General features: G+C 42.8%; 1 protein-coding gene across 3 annotated transcripts in view; it reads right to left on the reverse strand.

Annotated features, from left to right (window-relative positions):
* Positions 1-13044, reverse strand: part of NUF2 (NUF2 component of NDC80 kinetochore complex) — a 130137-nt gene extending 117093 nt beyond the window's left edge. Inside the window, exons 1-5 of one of the 3 annotated variants that reach the window (XM_042464573.1) lie at positions 12867-13044; positions 11411-11534; positions 8795-8869; positions 2070-2146; positions 393-454 (exon numbers count right to left, since the gene is read on the reverse strand). In XM_042464573.1, the coding sequence (XP_042320507.1) occupies positions 393-454; positions 2070-2146; positions 8795-8869; positions 11411-11533 (337 nt within the window). In that variant the 5' untranslated portion in view covers position 11534; positions 12867-13044. Of the gene's footprint in view, positions 1-392; positions 455-2069; positions 2147-8794; positions 8870-11410; positions 11535-12738 lie in introns of all 3 variants that reach the window. The other 2 variants (XM_042464572.1, XM_042464574.1) reach the window with 2 other exon arrangements.
* Positions 13045-17247: the final 4203 nt, after the last annotated feature.

The raw sequence follows: 17247 nt of genomic DNA on the forward strand, positions 1-17247 counted from the left end.
TAGGAGCATAGGCAGACTAGCTTCCTAAGGGGTGAGGGGTAGCCCTTTCCACAGGGAGGGTGGTTTTTCTTCTCTTTTGTGTTTCCCTGCCTATAGGAGCAAATGGGAGGAGGTACCCACTATACAGGAGAATGGGACCTTGTCTGCTGGGAAATCAGTGTATTAGGATTGCTACTCCTGCATGACCACGTCACACTGCAATTGCAATTTGTAAACCTGTGAGCAAGGTAGGTTCATTTTTTTTTTTACATGACCACAAACATTGTCACTATAAAGAACAAGCAATCTACTAATCAAACATGAGTTAATCAGTTCTTGGCAATAACCAACACAAGGTAAAAATTAAAATGAAATACAATACATCAGTAAGGAAAGGACATGTTGATGCTTACTTGGATTTATGACATCAGCAATCTGGAAGTCATTAACGCGGCACAATGGAAAAAATCGCTCCCTGTCCAAGTTGTACAAAATATTAATCATTTTGAAAATATACTACTTGAAGCATTTGCTTTCCTGGTAAAATGTATTATATACAGTTGAGAGTGTATATGTGGCATACAGCTAGGTACAGGGATAAACTATCCACACTATGTACTGAAATTGTAATGAGGCTTCTATGTGTGTTCACGTTGCCTGTCAACTTATGGCAACCCCATTAATTTCACAGGGTTTTCTTAGGCAAGAAAAATTCAGAGTTGGTTTTAACAGTTCAGTCCTCTAAAACAGGGGTAGACAACCTTTTTGAGCCGGGGGCCGGGTTGCTGTCCCTCAGGCGACTGGGGGGCCGAAGCTGGGGAGTGAAGCTTCCACCCTTCGGGGGCGGAGCCGCATGCCGGAGGCGGAGCCTCCACCCTCTGGGGGCCAGGCTTCCTCCTCTTTGCTGGCCCCTGACGGGGCCCCAGGCCCCGTCAGAGCCCGGCAAAAAAGCCAGTGGGGGCCGCCAGCGCTGGAGGCCTCCTCCTCTTTGCCGGCCCTTTTGCCGTCGCTGGGGCCCTCCAAGAGGGCTCCGTGGTGGCAGCGGGCTTCCTAAAGATCGCCACCAATGGCGGCGAAGTCTCACGCGACGTTTTCTGTGGTCACATGAGACTTCGTCTCTAGGCCGCCGCCATTTCCCCCCAAAATGGCGCCGAAGTCTCGTGCGAGCTCGGGGAAGGTCATGCGAGACTTCGCCGCCATTTTGGGGGGGGGGGAATGGCGGCACCCGGAGTGGCGAAAAGCCGCAATTGGCGGCAGCAGCAGCCAGGGGCCGGCCGAAAGGCCTCCGCGGGCCGCATCCAGAGGTTGCCGACCCCTGCTCTAAAATATAACCAACAGTACCTAGTATTCACTGCCAGTCTCCCATCAAAGTACTAACCAGGGCTAGTAGCTTTCAAGCAGAATATGGTGCCTTTATACTCCCTAGTAAATATATTTAGGGTTGCAGCTTTAATTACAAACATACTGAATCAGATCAATTAGTTTTAGTTTTAAACAATTAAATCAGATGTGGTTTGATACTGATTTTAAAACCCCATCAGAACATGAGAAATAGAACTCTGTGCTGCATTCAAACGTTTTTTAAGGACTGAAAACATAATTAAAATGCTCAGCTTGCAAATTTAGCAGAGTGCACCAAAGATTTAAGAAAAAAAATATGTATCTCACTCTTCCATTATCCTCAAAATTGCTTAGGGTGATTTCTAGGCCATTGAAAACAATTACAAAACTCACAGAAGAATGTAATAAAAAGCAGAAATTGACATAACATAAAAACAGAAAAGAAACTCCTCAATTTACAGACAAATGCTTCATGGAACAAAGTTCCCTTGATTTGGTACTAGAGAGCCAAGAGAAGCTCCTGGAGGAGTTTCATAGTCCAGGCATAGCCACAAGACTATCTCGTATGTACAGTTTCACTAGACTAAGAATTTTTGTAAGACCTAAAGCAATTCTCACCAAAATAAAAAATTATTGATCTAGTAAAATAAGCCAAAATTTTCTAAGTAATTACATAGAAATTTCCATTATAAACCAAAGTTGAACAGAAGCAGGAGAATTACTGTACAAAATATGACTTCAAGCCTCACATATTAATAAACAGATTTCCAGTGGGTAGGAATCCTTCAAAGAGCTGGGGATATGCAGTTTCAAATGTCACTGGCATCTAAGAAAAGAACAAAAATAGTAAATAACTAAAGAAGGTTTATGTTTTCTCCAGTCAGTTCTTTCAAATGAAAATGGGGATGAGTTGTTTGAGGCCTAAGCACTATCCTTTATGTTAACAAGCTACATTTGGGAGTAATGTGGGCACACAAATTTCATTGATGTATCACAGAGATCTGGCTAGATGAAGCTGGGAGGGGTGTGGGGGGTGTAATCTCCCTCAGCTCTGTCCACCTGGGTTCTCTGTAGTGTTAGACAAGGCCTAGGAGAGAGAGGGGAACTGCAGTGGTCTATCAGGATTCCATCTCCACCACCAGATGCTCCACACCACAGCCTGTGGGGTTGAAATGTGTGTTTTTGAAGGTGGGTAGCTGAGACAGAATAAGGATTCTGTTTGTGTATCATCCACCCCTCTACTCAACCGCCTCCCTGAGATGGCTGCTTTGGTCTCAGCAGTGGTGTTGGAGTCCCCTTGGCTAGTTGTACTGGGGACTTAAACATCAATGCAGACACTGCTCTATTAAGAGCAGTTCAGGACTTCATGTCCCCCACGACAACCATGCAGCTGTCCCAAGTAATACAGTGCGCCTGCTTATGCTGAAAGCCATGCAACAGAAATAAAATGGCATGCGTACCCATGGCAAACTGCACTGCATGCGTGAGCCCCATTATTGTCAATGGGGCTCGAGCATACGTACTATTTGCTTTACGCTGGGGCGTCTGGAACGGATCCCCACATAAACAAGGGTGCACTGTATCTGGTGCCACCCATGTTGCAGGATACACTCTAGACCTAATTTTCTGTTCCATGTGGGATGTTGGTGATCTGGGTGTGGAAGAATTTTCTGTTACTCCATTGTCATGGACTGATCACTTCCTTTTTGGGTTTAAACTCACTGAGACACTCAGGCCTTCTGCAGGGGTGGGAACCGATAAAGATGGTCTACCGCAAGAGACTTATGGAACCAGAGGGATTCCTGATAGCTCTTAGGGAGTTTCCTGTTGCCGTGACAGGTTATCCTATCGAAGCTCTAGCTGATTTATGGAACAGGGAAATTGACAGGGCAGCAAGACATGATTGTCCCTAAACATCCCCTCCTACAAAGTGGAGCTAAGTGAGCTCCCTGCTTGATTAGGGAGCTGATGGTGATAAAACAATCGGGACAGACTGGATGGCCTTTGTGGTCTCTTCCAACTCTATGATGGAGGCTACAACAATGGCAGAAGGCTTGGAGCAAATCTGACAGACCATGGGCTAGAGCTCATTGGAAGGCCTATGCTGTGGCAATTATTATACTTCTCTGCCAGTTGGCAGAAACGTTTTTGCCAATAGTCTCAAGAATTTGATCAGGAGGGCTTTAAACTGAATTATGTGGGGGAGGGAGACAGTATTCTGGAAGGCAAAAAGGCTGGAGAAAATAGTCAAACTGTCATAGAGGGAACAAGGCAAACAGTGCAAGGACCCAAAACTGGGAGGCAAAAAAACTTGCACAGGCAGCAAGTAAAGGGAACAAATGGTCTTAAATGTCTCTACACTAATGCACAAAGCATGGGAAATAAGCAAGATGAACTCGAAATCCTAGTGCAACAAAGCAAATATGATATAATTAGCCTCACTGAAACCTGGTGGGATGAGTCTCATAAATGGAATGTAGAAATAGAAGGATATAACCTTTTTAAGAGAAACAGGCCAAACAGGAAAGGAGGAGGAATAGCCCTATATGTCAGGGACATTTACACGAGTGAAGAGATCCAGGACATCAATCCTGGAAGCCAGGTGGAGAGCATCTGGATAAAAATTAAAGGGCAGGGAAACAACAAGTATGTTATGGTGGGAGTCTACTACAGACCCCCAAGTCAGACGGAGGAACTGGATGATGGCTTTCTAGAACAGATGACCACACACTCACAAAGGAGAGATGTAGTAGTGACGGGTGACTTCAACTACTACCCTGATATTTGTCGGAACTCAAACTCAGTCAAATCCTCAAGGTCTAGTAAATTCCTCACTTGCCTGGAAGACAATTTCATTGTCCAAAAGGTGGAAGAGGCAACAAGGGGGTCAGCTATTTTAGATCTGATCCTAACCAACAAGGATAACTTGGTTAATGAAGTGCAAGTGGTGGGATCATTAGGTGGAAGTGACCATGTTCTCCTGGAGTTTGTTATACAGTGGAAAGGAGAAGTCAGGCATAGTCAGACATGCATTCTAGACTTTAGGAGAGTGAATTTCAGTAAACTTAGAGAAATACTGGGGGTGATCCCATGGTCAGGAATACTAAAAGAGAAGGGAGTTCAAGACGGATGGGAGTTTCTCAAAAGGGAGATACTGAAGGCACAAATTAAAACAGTTCCAGTGAGAAATAAAAATGGGAGGTGTCGCAAGAACCCAGGATGGATGACCAAGGAACTTTCAGCTCAGCTAAATTTTAAACGGAACATGTATAAGAAATGGAAAAATGGGGAAATCACCAAAGAGAAATTCAAACAAATAGCTAGCATGTGTAGAGATAAGGTCAGAAAAGCTAAAGCGCAGAATGAACTCAGGCTTGCTAGAGAGGTTAAGAACAATAAAAAGGGCTTTTATGGATATGTCCGCAGCAAAAGGAAGAAGAAGGAAACGGTAGGGCCACTGCGTGGAGAAGATGGCAAAATGCTAACAGAAGACAGAGAAAAGGCAGAATTACTCAACACCTTCTTTGCCTCAGTCTTCTCAGAAAAGGCAAAGGGTGCTCAACCTGAGGATAATGGAGCAGAGGACAGAATAGGGGAATTTCAGCACAAAATAAGTAAAGAGATAGTACAGGAACACCTGGTTAACCTAAATGAATTTAAGTCTCCAGGACCAGATGAACTACATCCAACGGTATTAAAAGAACTGGCAAATGTAATATCGGAGCCATTGGCAATAATCTTTGAAAACTCCTGGAGAACAGAAGTCCCAGCAGACTGGAGGAGGGCAAATGTTGTCCCTATCTTCAAAAAGGGGAAGAAAGAGGATCCAAACAATTATCGTCCAGTTAGTCTGACATCAATACCAGGAAAGATTCTAGAGCAGATCATTATACAGAGTCTGTGAACATCTAGAAGGCAATTCCATAATCACAAAAAGTCAATATGGGTTTCAGAGAAACAAGTCATGCCAGACAAACCTGATCTCTTTTTTTTATAAAATTACCAGCTTGGTAGATGAAGGGAATGCTGTGGATATAATATATCTTGATTTCAGTAAGGCCTTTGACAAGGTTCCCCATGACATTCTTGCAAACAAGCTTGTAAAATGTGGTCTAGACAATTCAACTGTTACGTGGATTTGTAATTGGTTGACCGGACAAACCCAAAGGGTGCTGAACAATGGCACCTTTTCATCCTGGAGAGAAGTGACCAGTGGGGTCCCACAGCGCTCTGTCCTGGGCCCAGTGCTGTTCAACATCTTTATCAATGACTTGGAGGAAAAAATTGGGGGAATACTTATCAAATTTGCAGATGACACCAAATTAGGAAGAATAGCTAATACTCCAGAGGACAGGATCAAAATTCAAAATGACCTGAATAGACTAGAAAGCTGGGCCACAGCTAACAAAATGAACTTCAACAGGGAGAAATGTAAGGTACTGCACTTAGGGCGACAAAATGAAATGTAAAGATATAGGATGGGGGACACCTGGCTTAAGGAGACAACATGTGAAAGGGATCTAGGAGTCCAAGTAGACCACAAGTTGAACATGAGTCCACAGTGCGATGCGGCAGCTAACAAGGCCAATGCAATTTTAGGCTGCATCAATAGAAGTATAGTGTCTAGATCAAGGGAAGTAATAGTGCCACTATATTCTGTTCTGGTCAGGCCCCACCTGGAATATTGTGTCCAGTTCTGGGCACCACAATTCAAAAAGGACATTGAGAAACTGGAGTGTGTCCAAAGGAGGGTGACTAAAATGGTGAAGGATCTGGAAACCAAGCCCTATGAGGAACGACTTAGGGAGCTGGGTATGTTTAGCCTGGAGAAAAGAAGGTTAAGAGGTGATATGATAGCCCTGTTTAAATATTTGAAGGGATGTCATATTAAGGAGGGAGCTAGCTTATTTTCTGCTGCTCCAGAGACTAGGACCCAGAGCAATGGATGCAAGCTACAGGAAAAGAGATTCCGCCTCAACATTAGGAAGAACTTCCTGACAGTAAGGGCTGTTTGACAGTGGAACACACTTCCTCGGAGGGTAGTGGAGTCTCCCTCCTTGGAGGTCTTCAAACGGAGGCTGGATAGCCATCTGTCAAGGATGCTTTGATCTGGATTTGCTGCATGGCAGGGGGTTGGACTGGATGGCCCTTGCGGTCTCTTCCAACTCTATGATTCTATCTATGCTATTGAATGTACATGCAAAAAACTTTATCTGAGGAAGACCATAAGACATAAAAAGTAGAATAGGGGAACACCTCTCTAAGCTAAAAAATAGAAGAGTGGGAGCTCCCTTAGTTGGTCATTTTGTAAAAATGCAACATTCTATAGCTGTTTTCCAGTTTGGGGTAATAGAAAGAACTTAAAATAATAAAGAATACATTTTAAAGGAAAAAGATAGAATGGATTCTAAGATTGAAATTTTGGTCTCTGCAGGTTTAAATGAAGGTTTCGACCTTCAATCTTTAATTTGAAAGCTGTGCGGGGAGGAAGGGGCAGCATGTCCCATAGGGACTAATGGGATGCATGACCGTGGCATGCGCACCACCGTGTGCACGAACCCCATCATTTAAATGGGGCTTGAGCATATGTGTGATTTGCTTTACGCAGGGGAGTCCAGAACGGATCCTCCACGTAAAGCAAGGGCGCACTGTAACAGAGAAAGCATATATTAGAACGTATGTATGGATATGATCGTAATATGATGACACAGCAATAACAAGTGAATTTCTATATGACTTATCAGTGCACTTAAGCACTCTCTAAGCAGTTTACGAAGTGTAAGCTAATTGCCCCCAACAATCTGGGTACTTTAGCAACCTCAGAAGAATGCAAGCCTGAGTCAAGCTTGAGCCTTTTTGCTGGTATTTAACTCGCAACCTTATGGTTTGTGAGTGAGTGGCTGCAGTACAGGCATTTAACCACTGTGCCACCAGGGTTCTTGTCATAAATAGAATGAGCAACTGTCTGAAGAGATTGCATCCTATGTCCCACCCCAAGATATAATTGGTTATGCCTTCCCAAGGTCATCTGAAACATGTATATACCATATATATTTAACTATAAGTCGACCTCATGTATAAATCAAGGGCAGGTTCGGGGGCTAAAATTATGGATTTTGATATGACCCAAGGATAAGTCAAGGGTAAAACTTAGGGGCCTGTAAATGAAGGATGAAGCAAAGGAAAACTATGCCAAAGAATTTACATAATTCCAGCAGATATAACTATTTGTCCTCATCAGGTCGGATAGATGAGTGAGTGGAAGGGGGTAAGTGCTTCCAAGGCAGATTAAACTCTTGCCTTTCACCAGAGAATTATATATACATATGATTTAAAGTACAGTATTTACAATGACCCACGGATAAGTCGACTCAGGTTTTTTGGGTCAATTTTTTAACCTAAATTTCTAGACTTATACAGTATACAGAAATGCTGTAGTGTCTGTTCCCTTCATCTCTATGTTCACAACTCCAGTGATTTCTTTCGAAGGGTTTGTATAACTTTGTTTAGAACCATACAGATATTTTTGTATCACAGTTTGATGAGTGTTGTTCTATCTTTTTTAATATATTATATTATAAAGTGTATTTATATTTGTTTTCAGCCCCTGAAAAAGTCCTAGTATGGCTGAAACATGTTAGGATTTTTAAACAAGTAATAGGGGAAATGAGACCTCTGTTACTAGAAATAGAGAACTCAAGTCTTCCTGATGTTTTGGACTAAAATTCCCATCTGATACCATCTGGATTCAGAGAGAGAGATGCAAGCCTTGTTCCATCGGGCCGGGCCAGGCCTGGCCTGGCCTAAGAAGCAGAGCCCTCCCACCAGTCCATCTGCCATGGTCTAGGTCTCAAGAGGGAGAGAAGAACTGCTGGACCTGATCCCCTTCCCCACTGCCATTCCCTTCTCCTTTTGTGCCATCTCTTTTAGATTGTAAGCCTGGGGGCAAGGAACCGTCTAATTAACCATTTGTAAGCCACTCTGAGAGCCTTTGTGGCTGAAGAGTGGGATATAAATACTCTAAATAAAAAAATAAAATAAACACTGAATAAATAGTTGACCATCTTTGAGCACGTGGACCTTCTCTCCTCTTTGCTTGTTGTTTTAATACCATTGACCATGGTATCCTTCTGAGCCATGTCGCTGGGATGGGACCTGGGGGAACTATTATGTGGTGGTTCCTGTGTTTCTTGGAAGGGCGAAGTCAGAAGTTGATGCTGAGGGTCTTCTGTTTGACTCCCTGGCACTTGGCCTGCGCAGTGCCACAGGGTTCTGTTTTGTCCCCATGCTGTTTAACATCTACATAATTACCAAATTCTTGCTGATGCAGTGGGTCTTCCTCAACTGGGAACAGCAGCTGGAATTAAGTCTTAGTCTCTAAGGTGCCAGAAGACTCTTGGCTAAAAATGATTGAATTATCAATTTTTTAATTCTGAATTCAACATAGTACTGCCATTAATTACTGTATACCTACCATGTAGAAATGTTCTAGACGGATTCCATATACACTTTGTAAAACTCTCATGTATATCATGTGCAGAACTTCAGGCTACAAAAGAAGAAACATCAAATCACTAGCACAGATCAGATTAATTTCAGATTTTATCAGCAATTATTCATGGAAGTGAGATTCTCAGCAGTCATATTAGCATATTCTCAGCAGTCACTTACTATTCAACTGCCAGAAACATTGTCTTCGAAGTAATATTTTAATAAGAACATCTTCAGAAACTCTGACTTCAGTCAAACATCTGGGGAATTTCCTTTCCCTATCCCACCACTGCTAAGGTGCAGCCTTGGATACTTGGTCTTGGGTGCATAAACCAAAACTCTTGCAGTCTGGAATAATTTGTGAGAATTTGTATGATAGTTGCCCAGCCATGGAAATCTGCTAAGTGGTCATGGGTAAGTCATACTCTCTTAGTTTAAGCAGAAGGCAAGAGCTAACCTCCTCTGAAAAAAAATTTCCAAGAAAATCCTGAAATATGGTCACCATAACTCATAGTCAGCTTGAAGACTCATAACAACAAAATTATATGTACCCGAGAAGTTCTATCAGATTTAATAGTACAAGTACCAGCCCTTGGCACTTAACAAATAAAGTTATCTGAAGGGAATACTGAAGATACAGAATGTTATAGTGTTCCATTTTTCTGGAGCAGTTCAGAAAACAATAATGATTATCCAAATTTTCAAGCGATCCTTTTTAATTAACTCTGTCAACACTATTATTTAATCCAATGGATGAGAAAATCCAAAACATTTATTTCCCAAAAGGAAACAAATGTTATACAGTGGTGCCTCGGGTTACGAAATTAATTCGTTCCGCGGCTAATTTCGTAACCCGAAAAACCTTCGTAAGCCGAAATGCCATAGGCGCTAATGGGGAAAAGCCGCGGTTCCATTTAAACAGCGCCGGCGTTTTTTCGTAACCCGAAAAAACGTTCGTAACCCGAAACAATAAATCCCTATGGGATTTTTCGTATCCCGAAAAATTCGTAAGCTGGGTAATTCGTATCCCGAGGTACCACTGTATAGGTTTTATAGGGTTATATAGGCTGGGGATAGATGACTCTGAAGAAATAGAATTTTAAAGCATTCAGCATATTTAATTCTGGACAGCAAGATTACTGTTCAGTTTTATCATAGAAAAGTATATTTCAATCAATCCAAATTTGTTGAGGCTAGAAAAATCTGAAATATTAGTAAAATGAGAGCTATTGGTGCATGAAGATAAATTAATGTCATGGATTGTACCTCCAGTCATCCAATAACCTAAATTCAACTTCTCTTTTTAGATTGTAAGCCTGAGGGCAGGGAACGTCTAATTAACCATTTTGTAAGCCGCTCTGTGAGCCTTTGTGGCTGAAGAGCAGGGTATAAATACTCCAAATAAAAATGATATATAGGGTGTAAGCAAGCTCTATAACCCTGACAGGTAGCTCTGGCTGTTGTTATCTTTCAGAAGCAGCTGAAGAACTGTGTGCCCCAAAAGCAGCATGTGCAAACTTGTAGCTATCTATCTGATAATGCCTTACGAACACTGATTGTTCCCTCCATCCTGTTAATGAATATGGTACTTAAAAGGCTGTTGATATTGCCGTTAATCATTTAGAATGTGTTCACACATCCTTAGCCTATAGTGTGTGTAATAATAGTACAGATGGATACATACTTTCAGCCATCTGGAAATCATTAACTTGGTAACTCTGAAACCCAGCATTTTAGGATGGGAAGAAACAAACAGCACCTCCATCCTCCTCAGTTTTTGTTCTGCTTATATACATTTTAACTGTTGTCACTTCTTCTCTAAGAGATTACTCTGGTTCATACGCAAAGTCTGGGTCTGCTGATTCCTTAGACCTATTATTCTCATTAATCAAGATTCTAAGTTGCTATTGTTAAACAGCAGGGATAATGGTGTGTGTGGAAGCAGGCACCCACTGTTTTCAATGGGGCTTCAGCATACATGATTTTTGCCTTATGTTGAGGGAACGGGGACTGATCCCTTGTGTATGGAAAGGGCCCACTGTATTCCTAATCCCAAAATGGTGGTTTTACCATTCTGAATTTCTTGCACCTTACTTATCCACAATTATGCTTTCTGTCCTGCATCTAAATTTTACAGCCCTGATAAAATTACTCAATTTACAGTGTGGACAGACAGAGGTTTATATACTATCCATGACTTCTCTAACCCGAAACCATGAGACGAATTAATGCAGACATTATCTCTCATGCCCCCTACATGGCTCTTTCTCATCAAGTACTTGAATTTACTGCCAGAATAGGTCACACAGAAGAAGTTCTACATACCATAACCTATTTTTTTTTAAAAAAAAGAAGATATCATACATATTTTCTCACACAACTTTAATCACAGCAGGATTAACTCAATCCTGACAGTGACTGAAGAGCAGCATAACAGTGTTTAAATATTAAACAGTTTTACTATCAGACAAGTAGCCATCATTACTAAGAACTCAATAATTTTTATTCCACATGTTACGTAGGAAAACCAAATTATACAGATGCACCACAGTGCAGAGTTTCAATTTCATCATTTGAGTAAGCTCTTCGACATCCTTACCTTAACATTTGGAAATAAATCACTTTTGGAAAAGTTCTTGGCCTCAGTTCCAGTCAGCAAGAAGTTGCGTATGTGTACAATAATATCATTTTCACTGTACCTTGGAAAAGTACAATTATCCATTCTGTAAGAAAAGAAAACATTGGGTACAATACAACATTAGAGGATGGCTGCAGACAACGTATTTTTCTAAATGGAAGATTAATTATTTAAGAGGGGGAAAAGTCTGTCTTGGTGGATAGATAACCATCAAAATGGCTTTGATAGGAATACACTGATCATCAACTTAATGACACAGTCCCTGTAAATGAGAAAGTACATCCTCCACACATTCCAGTATAAAACTTTGTACAGCAGTGTAACAATAAAGACTGGTGTGAGCAGCTTGTTATTGTGTGCCTTCAAGCCATTTCTGACTTATAGCAACCCTAATATCACTGTTATAGTGCTATTGTTCCATTTTAACTGTTATGGATGCCTCTCATGCAATACTGGGATTTGAAGGTTAGAGAGGGGCATTTAAAATTCTTAGCCAGGGAGCTCTTCAGCCTCAACAAACTACAAGCCCCAGAATTCCACAGGAGGCAGCCATAAAAGTTAAAGTGGGACAAAGCCACCACTGTGGGTTTCAACAGCTGAGTGGGCATTTGAACACGTGTCTCCAGAATCATAGGCTGCATTCACAGTGGAGAAATAACCCGGCTTGGCACCTGTTTAACGCTTTTTGGCTCAAGGCTATGGAATTCTGGGAGTTGAGGTTTGTTGTGGGCGAGTCCACAACAAACCCCAACTCCCAGAATTCCATAGCCTTGAGCCAGGGCAGTTAAAACAGTGCCAAATCGGGTTATTTCTCCAGTGTGGATGCAGCCTGAGCTCCAAAACACACTGCAGGAAAAATCCAGTTTGAGACCACTGGAACCCTGGGAAATGTAGTTTGTCGTGGCACCAAAGCTCTCTGACAGAGAAGGAGCAAATGTCTCACAAACACTACAGATCCCAGCATTCTCTAGCCTAACAGCCAGGGCAGTTAAAGCGGTCTCAAACTGGATTACTTCTGCAGTGTGTTTTGGACCTGAGTCCTTATATTGGGAAAAGGCCAGATGATATTATTATTATTATTATTATTATTATTTATACCCCGCTCTTCAGCCAAAAGTCTATCAGAGCGGCTTACATTATTTTAAATTAGACCTTTCCCTGCCCTCAGGCTTACAGTCTAAAAAGCCAAGACACAAAAGGGGGAGGGGAGTTGGGGAAAGGACAATGTTATAAGATGACAATAATAACAATAATAACTGCTATGGGTGCCTCCTAGGTAACAGTCTTACCCTTTAAAAAACAAAAAGCCAAAAACGTGTCTAAACAAGTCAGCAAAAGCTGCGGGGAGCGATCCTAATTAAAGAACCCAGCTGCCCTTCCAGCCCCGTCCGCTGCTGGGAAGGTCGGCCCCACTCACTCACTCGTCCTCGGGGAGGGAGGGAGGGAAGGAAGGAAGGCCTCTCCTCTCAGCCCTTCCTCGGTCGGCAGCCCAACGAGCGCAACGCACACAGGGGCAGAATACAGCCGTTGAATTTTGGCGGGAGCTCCGCCCCTTCCGGCCCAGGCGCAATGGCCCCGCCTCGGCTTCCGTCCTTCCCAAGTGGGTCCACCAAACACACTGCAGGAACAACCCGCTTTGAGATCCCTTTAACCGCCTTGGCCCCATGCTAGGGAATTCTGGGACATTGAGCCTTGAGAGCTCTGGTGCAGTGGTTTCCAAACTGTGCCCTTGAAGAGATTTTGGACTTCATCTCCCAGAAGCCTCAGCCACGTTTGCCAATGGAGTGGGATTCTGGGAGCTGGAGTCCAAAATCCCCTCAAAGAGCACCGTTGGGGACCACTGTTCTAGAGGATGGTTGTTATATTGCTTTAAAACAGTGCTTCCTAAACTGTGCCCTTGAAGAGATTTTGGACTTCATCTCCCAGAAGCCTCAGCCACGTTCTGGGAGCTGAAGTCCAAAATCCCTGTCGAGCATATTTTGGAGCCCACTGCTGTGGTGCCCAATAGACTACACTTCCAGGATTCCCTAGCACTCAGCCAGGGCAGTTAAAGCGGTCTCAAACTGGATTGTGTCTGCAGTGTGTTTTGGACCTTTGTTCAAGAGAGCAGAGGCTCTTCAGCTCTTGCTCACTTAAAAAATGGGAGCCCTATTGCCATTTTGGGTTTTGTAGGCCTAAATACCCTAAAGGCACCAGATCCTATCTGAACTTGAAAGCTAAACAGGGTCAACTCTGGTTAGTAACTGGATGGGAGACCACCAACGAATACTCAGTACTGTAGGCCAGTGGTCCCCAAACTGTACCCTTTAAGAGATTTTGGACTTCAGCTCCCAGCAGCCTCTGCCATGTTGGCCAATGGTCTGGATTCTGGTAACTGAAGTCCAAAAGCTCTTAAAGGGCACAGTTTGGGACCACTGCTGTAGGCTATATTTCCCTGGTTTAACTAATTTCCAAAGTACACTGCAGAAATAATCTAGTTTGAGGCAGCTTTAACTGTCATTTTGTGAGACATTCAGCCTTCTCTTTCCGAGACTTCTGGTGCCACAATAAACTACAGTTCCCAGGATTCCCTTGCATTCAGACAGGACAGTTTGAGCGGTCTCAAACCAGGTTATTTGTGTAATGTGTTTTGGACCCAGGTCTTTGGCACCTATCTCGCTGACTTGGGAGTAATGAGGGCCCAGCAGAAAAGACATAGGATTCAGATACAAATGTTAAAAATTCAGTTTTACTTCAAAGACAGTTCCCCTCTCACACGGAGGAAAGGGTTGCAGGCTTGCAGCAGTCCTTCCCAAACATTAATTCTCCAGATGTTTTGGACTTCAGCTGCCAGAATACCTGACTGTTGAACAAACTGGCTGGGGCTTCTGGAAACTGAAGTCCAAAACACATGGAGGACCAAAGTTAGAGAATCACTGGGCGAGAGCTACAGATTTAAAATTGGTTGGCAGCAAGCTTGTTCATCCATACTGTGATCATGGTCTTTGGGGTTTTTTGCTTACTTTTCATTGGAAATGAATGAGGGACTGGGGACAAAGAGCAATAAAATAAGATAAAGAAGTTTCAACTCCATTAGCAACAATAATGTAACTTCCCAGAAAAGTAAATTTCCAAAAATTTCCATTTTGGGCCGTCTAATATTTGGTTAATAACTAGCGTACACCTTCCTTCATGGACATTGCTAAGGCAAAATATATAAAAAGTGTAACTTGTGTGTAACAGGTAGCAAGCCATGTGAGAGCTGGAGAGTGAAGAAAGCAAATAAGAGGAAAATCAACTAATTTGAGATGTGGTGATGGAGAAGAATTCTGAGGATACTGTGGACAGTCAAAAAGACAAACAAGTGGGTCCTTGAGTAGATCAAGACATAAGCCTGGAAGCCAAGATCATCAAACTGAGGCTGTTGTACTTTGGCCACATCATGAATAACTGGAAATTACCTCTCCTCAAACTCTTGAGCCCCGCCCCAGAAATCCCTCCTTAACCAGAAGTCCCGAACCTCCCAGATATCCTTGCTGGAAGTTCTGCCCTAGCTGAGTTCCCAGCCAACTGGAATCCCAGTGTTGCCAACAAGCCTCAAAGATAATTCCCCAAGCGTTTGGCCAAAACTCACCAAATCCCCCCATATCTCACCAAATACTCAGTCAAAACCCCCAAAAAGTCCCCATAATGTTAATATGGCAATAAAACGTAGCCCCAATTGAATAAAAACAATTGGAACTTATTTCAACTCTCAAAATTACCATTAAAACAAACCAAAGAATCTTTCAGTCCTTCTAATACTTTTAAGATGTTTATTTTGACATGAAGGGGGTCCAGGAAGCTTTGTGCCAAATAGAAACGTGTTGAGCTGCAACCAGTTTGACACCTCTTTAACTGCCCTGGCTCAGTGCTAGGGGATCCTGGGAATTCTAGTTTTGTGAGACATTTAACCTTCTCTCTCAGCAAACTCTGATGTGACAACAAATTACAGTTCCCAGGATTTCATAGCACTGGGCCACGACAGTTAAAACAGTACAAAACTGGATTGTCTCTGGAGTGAAGATGCAGCCTGAGTTGCGTCCAAGACACACTGCAAAAATAATCCAGTTTGAGACTGCTTTAACTGCCCTGGCTCAGTGCTAGGGAATCCTGGAAATTGTAGTTTTGTGAGACATTGAGCCTTCTCTATCAGAAAGAGCTCTGGTGCCACAACAAACTACAATTCCCAGGATTTCCTAGCACTAAATCAGGAGAGTTAAAGCGGTCACAAACTGGATTATTTCTGCAGTGTGTTTTGGACCTTAGTTATTAAAAATGCTCAAGGTCCAATCCATACTGCAGAAATAATCCAGTTTGAGACCGCTTTAGCTGCCCTACCTCAGTGCTAGAGAACCCTGGGAATTGTAGTTTTGTGAGAAAGAGCTCTGGTGCCACAATAAACTACAATTCCCATGCATCTGAGGAAATACACTTAAGTTTAGGAAAGCTCATGCTGCCAACTTTTCTTTCAGTGAGACTCAAAGGTGCTACAAGATCTCTGTATCATCATCACCATTATTATTATTATATCCAAATGCAGCTGAAGAAGTGGACTTAAATTGGCAACACTGATATCCTGTAGACTCATTCTCTGGGGCTGTGATCTGGAAGTGTGCAGGCAATTCCCTTGTTCAATCAGGGAATCCTGGGAACTGTAGTTTGTTGTGACATGTTGAGACACTGCTTTTACCGGCAGCCAGGGCTCCATGCATGAAATTCTGGGCTTGGTGGTTTGTTGTGCCCAGAATCCCATCATCGCAGGGAGCCTTGCAGTTAGAAGCAGTGCCAAACTGGATTATTTCTGCAGTCAAGTATGGATGGCAATGGAAAAGAGACAACAAAAAAGAGAGCCACAAACAAAATTCTTGGAAGACAGGGCAGGATGCCACTTACCAGGTGCTTGCCATGCTCAGAGGCAATTTTAATCTCTTAACACACACACACACACACACACACAACACACAGGAGTCAGGGTATCACTTCACAATACACAACGAGTAGGGAGCCATGGAAGGAAAAGCTAGATAAACATTATTTTTCTATCCAGGTGCTCTGCCCATGCTCAGAAGCACCTTTCACACTCTTTTTCTACCATCCCTCATATTCTTTAACATATTTCACAAAACAAGACCACTAAGATTCGACCTAACTAGATTCAACCAACATATTAAAAAAGAAGTAAACACAAGCACGATAACAAACAAAACAACCCGAGAAAAGGCGGTCGAAGAAACTTGAAGGAAAAGCAACAAATACGAACACGCTACAAAATCCGAACACACAAAAAATGTATCAACAACACAAAAAGTAACCACAAAGCATGATAACCAACAACTATTGTTAATGGGCCTTTATAAAACTTACTATGGAAATTAAGGCAATGGGAAGCAAGATCCCACTCCTCCTGTGCAAACAGGCAGCAAGCAACCCACACAGCTTTCAGAGCTGCAAAGCAAACAGCCAAGTTAGCAGAAGAAGAAGCAAGCAACACTTTGCGCCTGGTTGCTGCCTCCTGGCTCTTGTCTCCCGCTTTGGTTGCCCTGGCTGAGAGCCTGAGATTCTGAGGGGGGGGGGGGGGGGGCAAAACACTGTCCCTCTCTGATTGGCTGAAAACTGTTTAGACTCCAAAGAATTGGTTGCTCTGTGCCAGCCTGGCTCTCAGGCTGGAGCTGACATGGGCCAAAGTCAAAATCCAACTTCACCAAAATAGAGCCAGGAACACCAAATCACACCAAAGGCTCTGAAAAAGTACCAATTTTGGTGTGAAAGTCCCAGTT

The sequence above is a fragment of the Sceloporus undulatus genome, chromosome 4 (assembly GCF_019175285.1).
Source record: "Sceloporus undulatus isolate JIND9_A2432 ecotype Alabama chromosome 4, SceUnd_v1.1, whole genome shotgun sequence".
NCBI classification, from domain to species: domain Eukaryota; kingdom Metazoa; phylum Chordata; class Lepidosauria; order Squamata; family Phrynosomatidae; genus Sceloporus; species Sceloporus undulatus.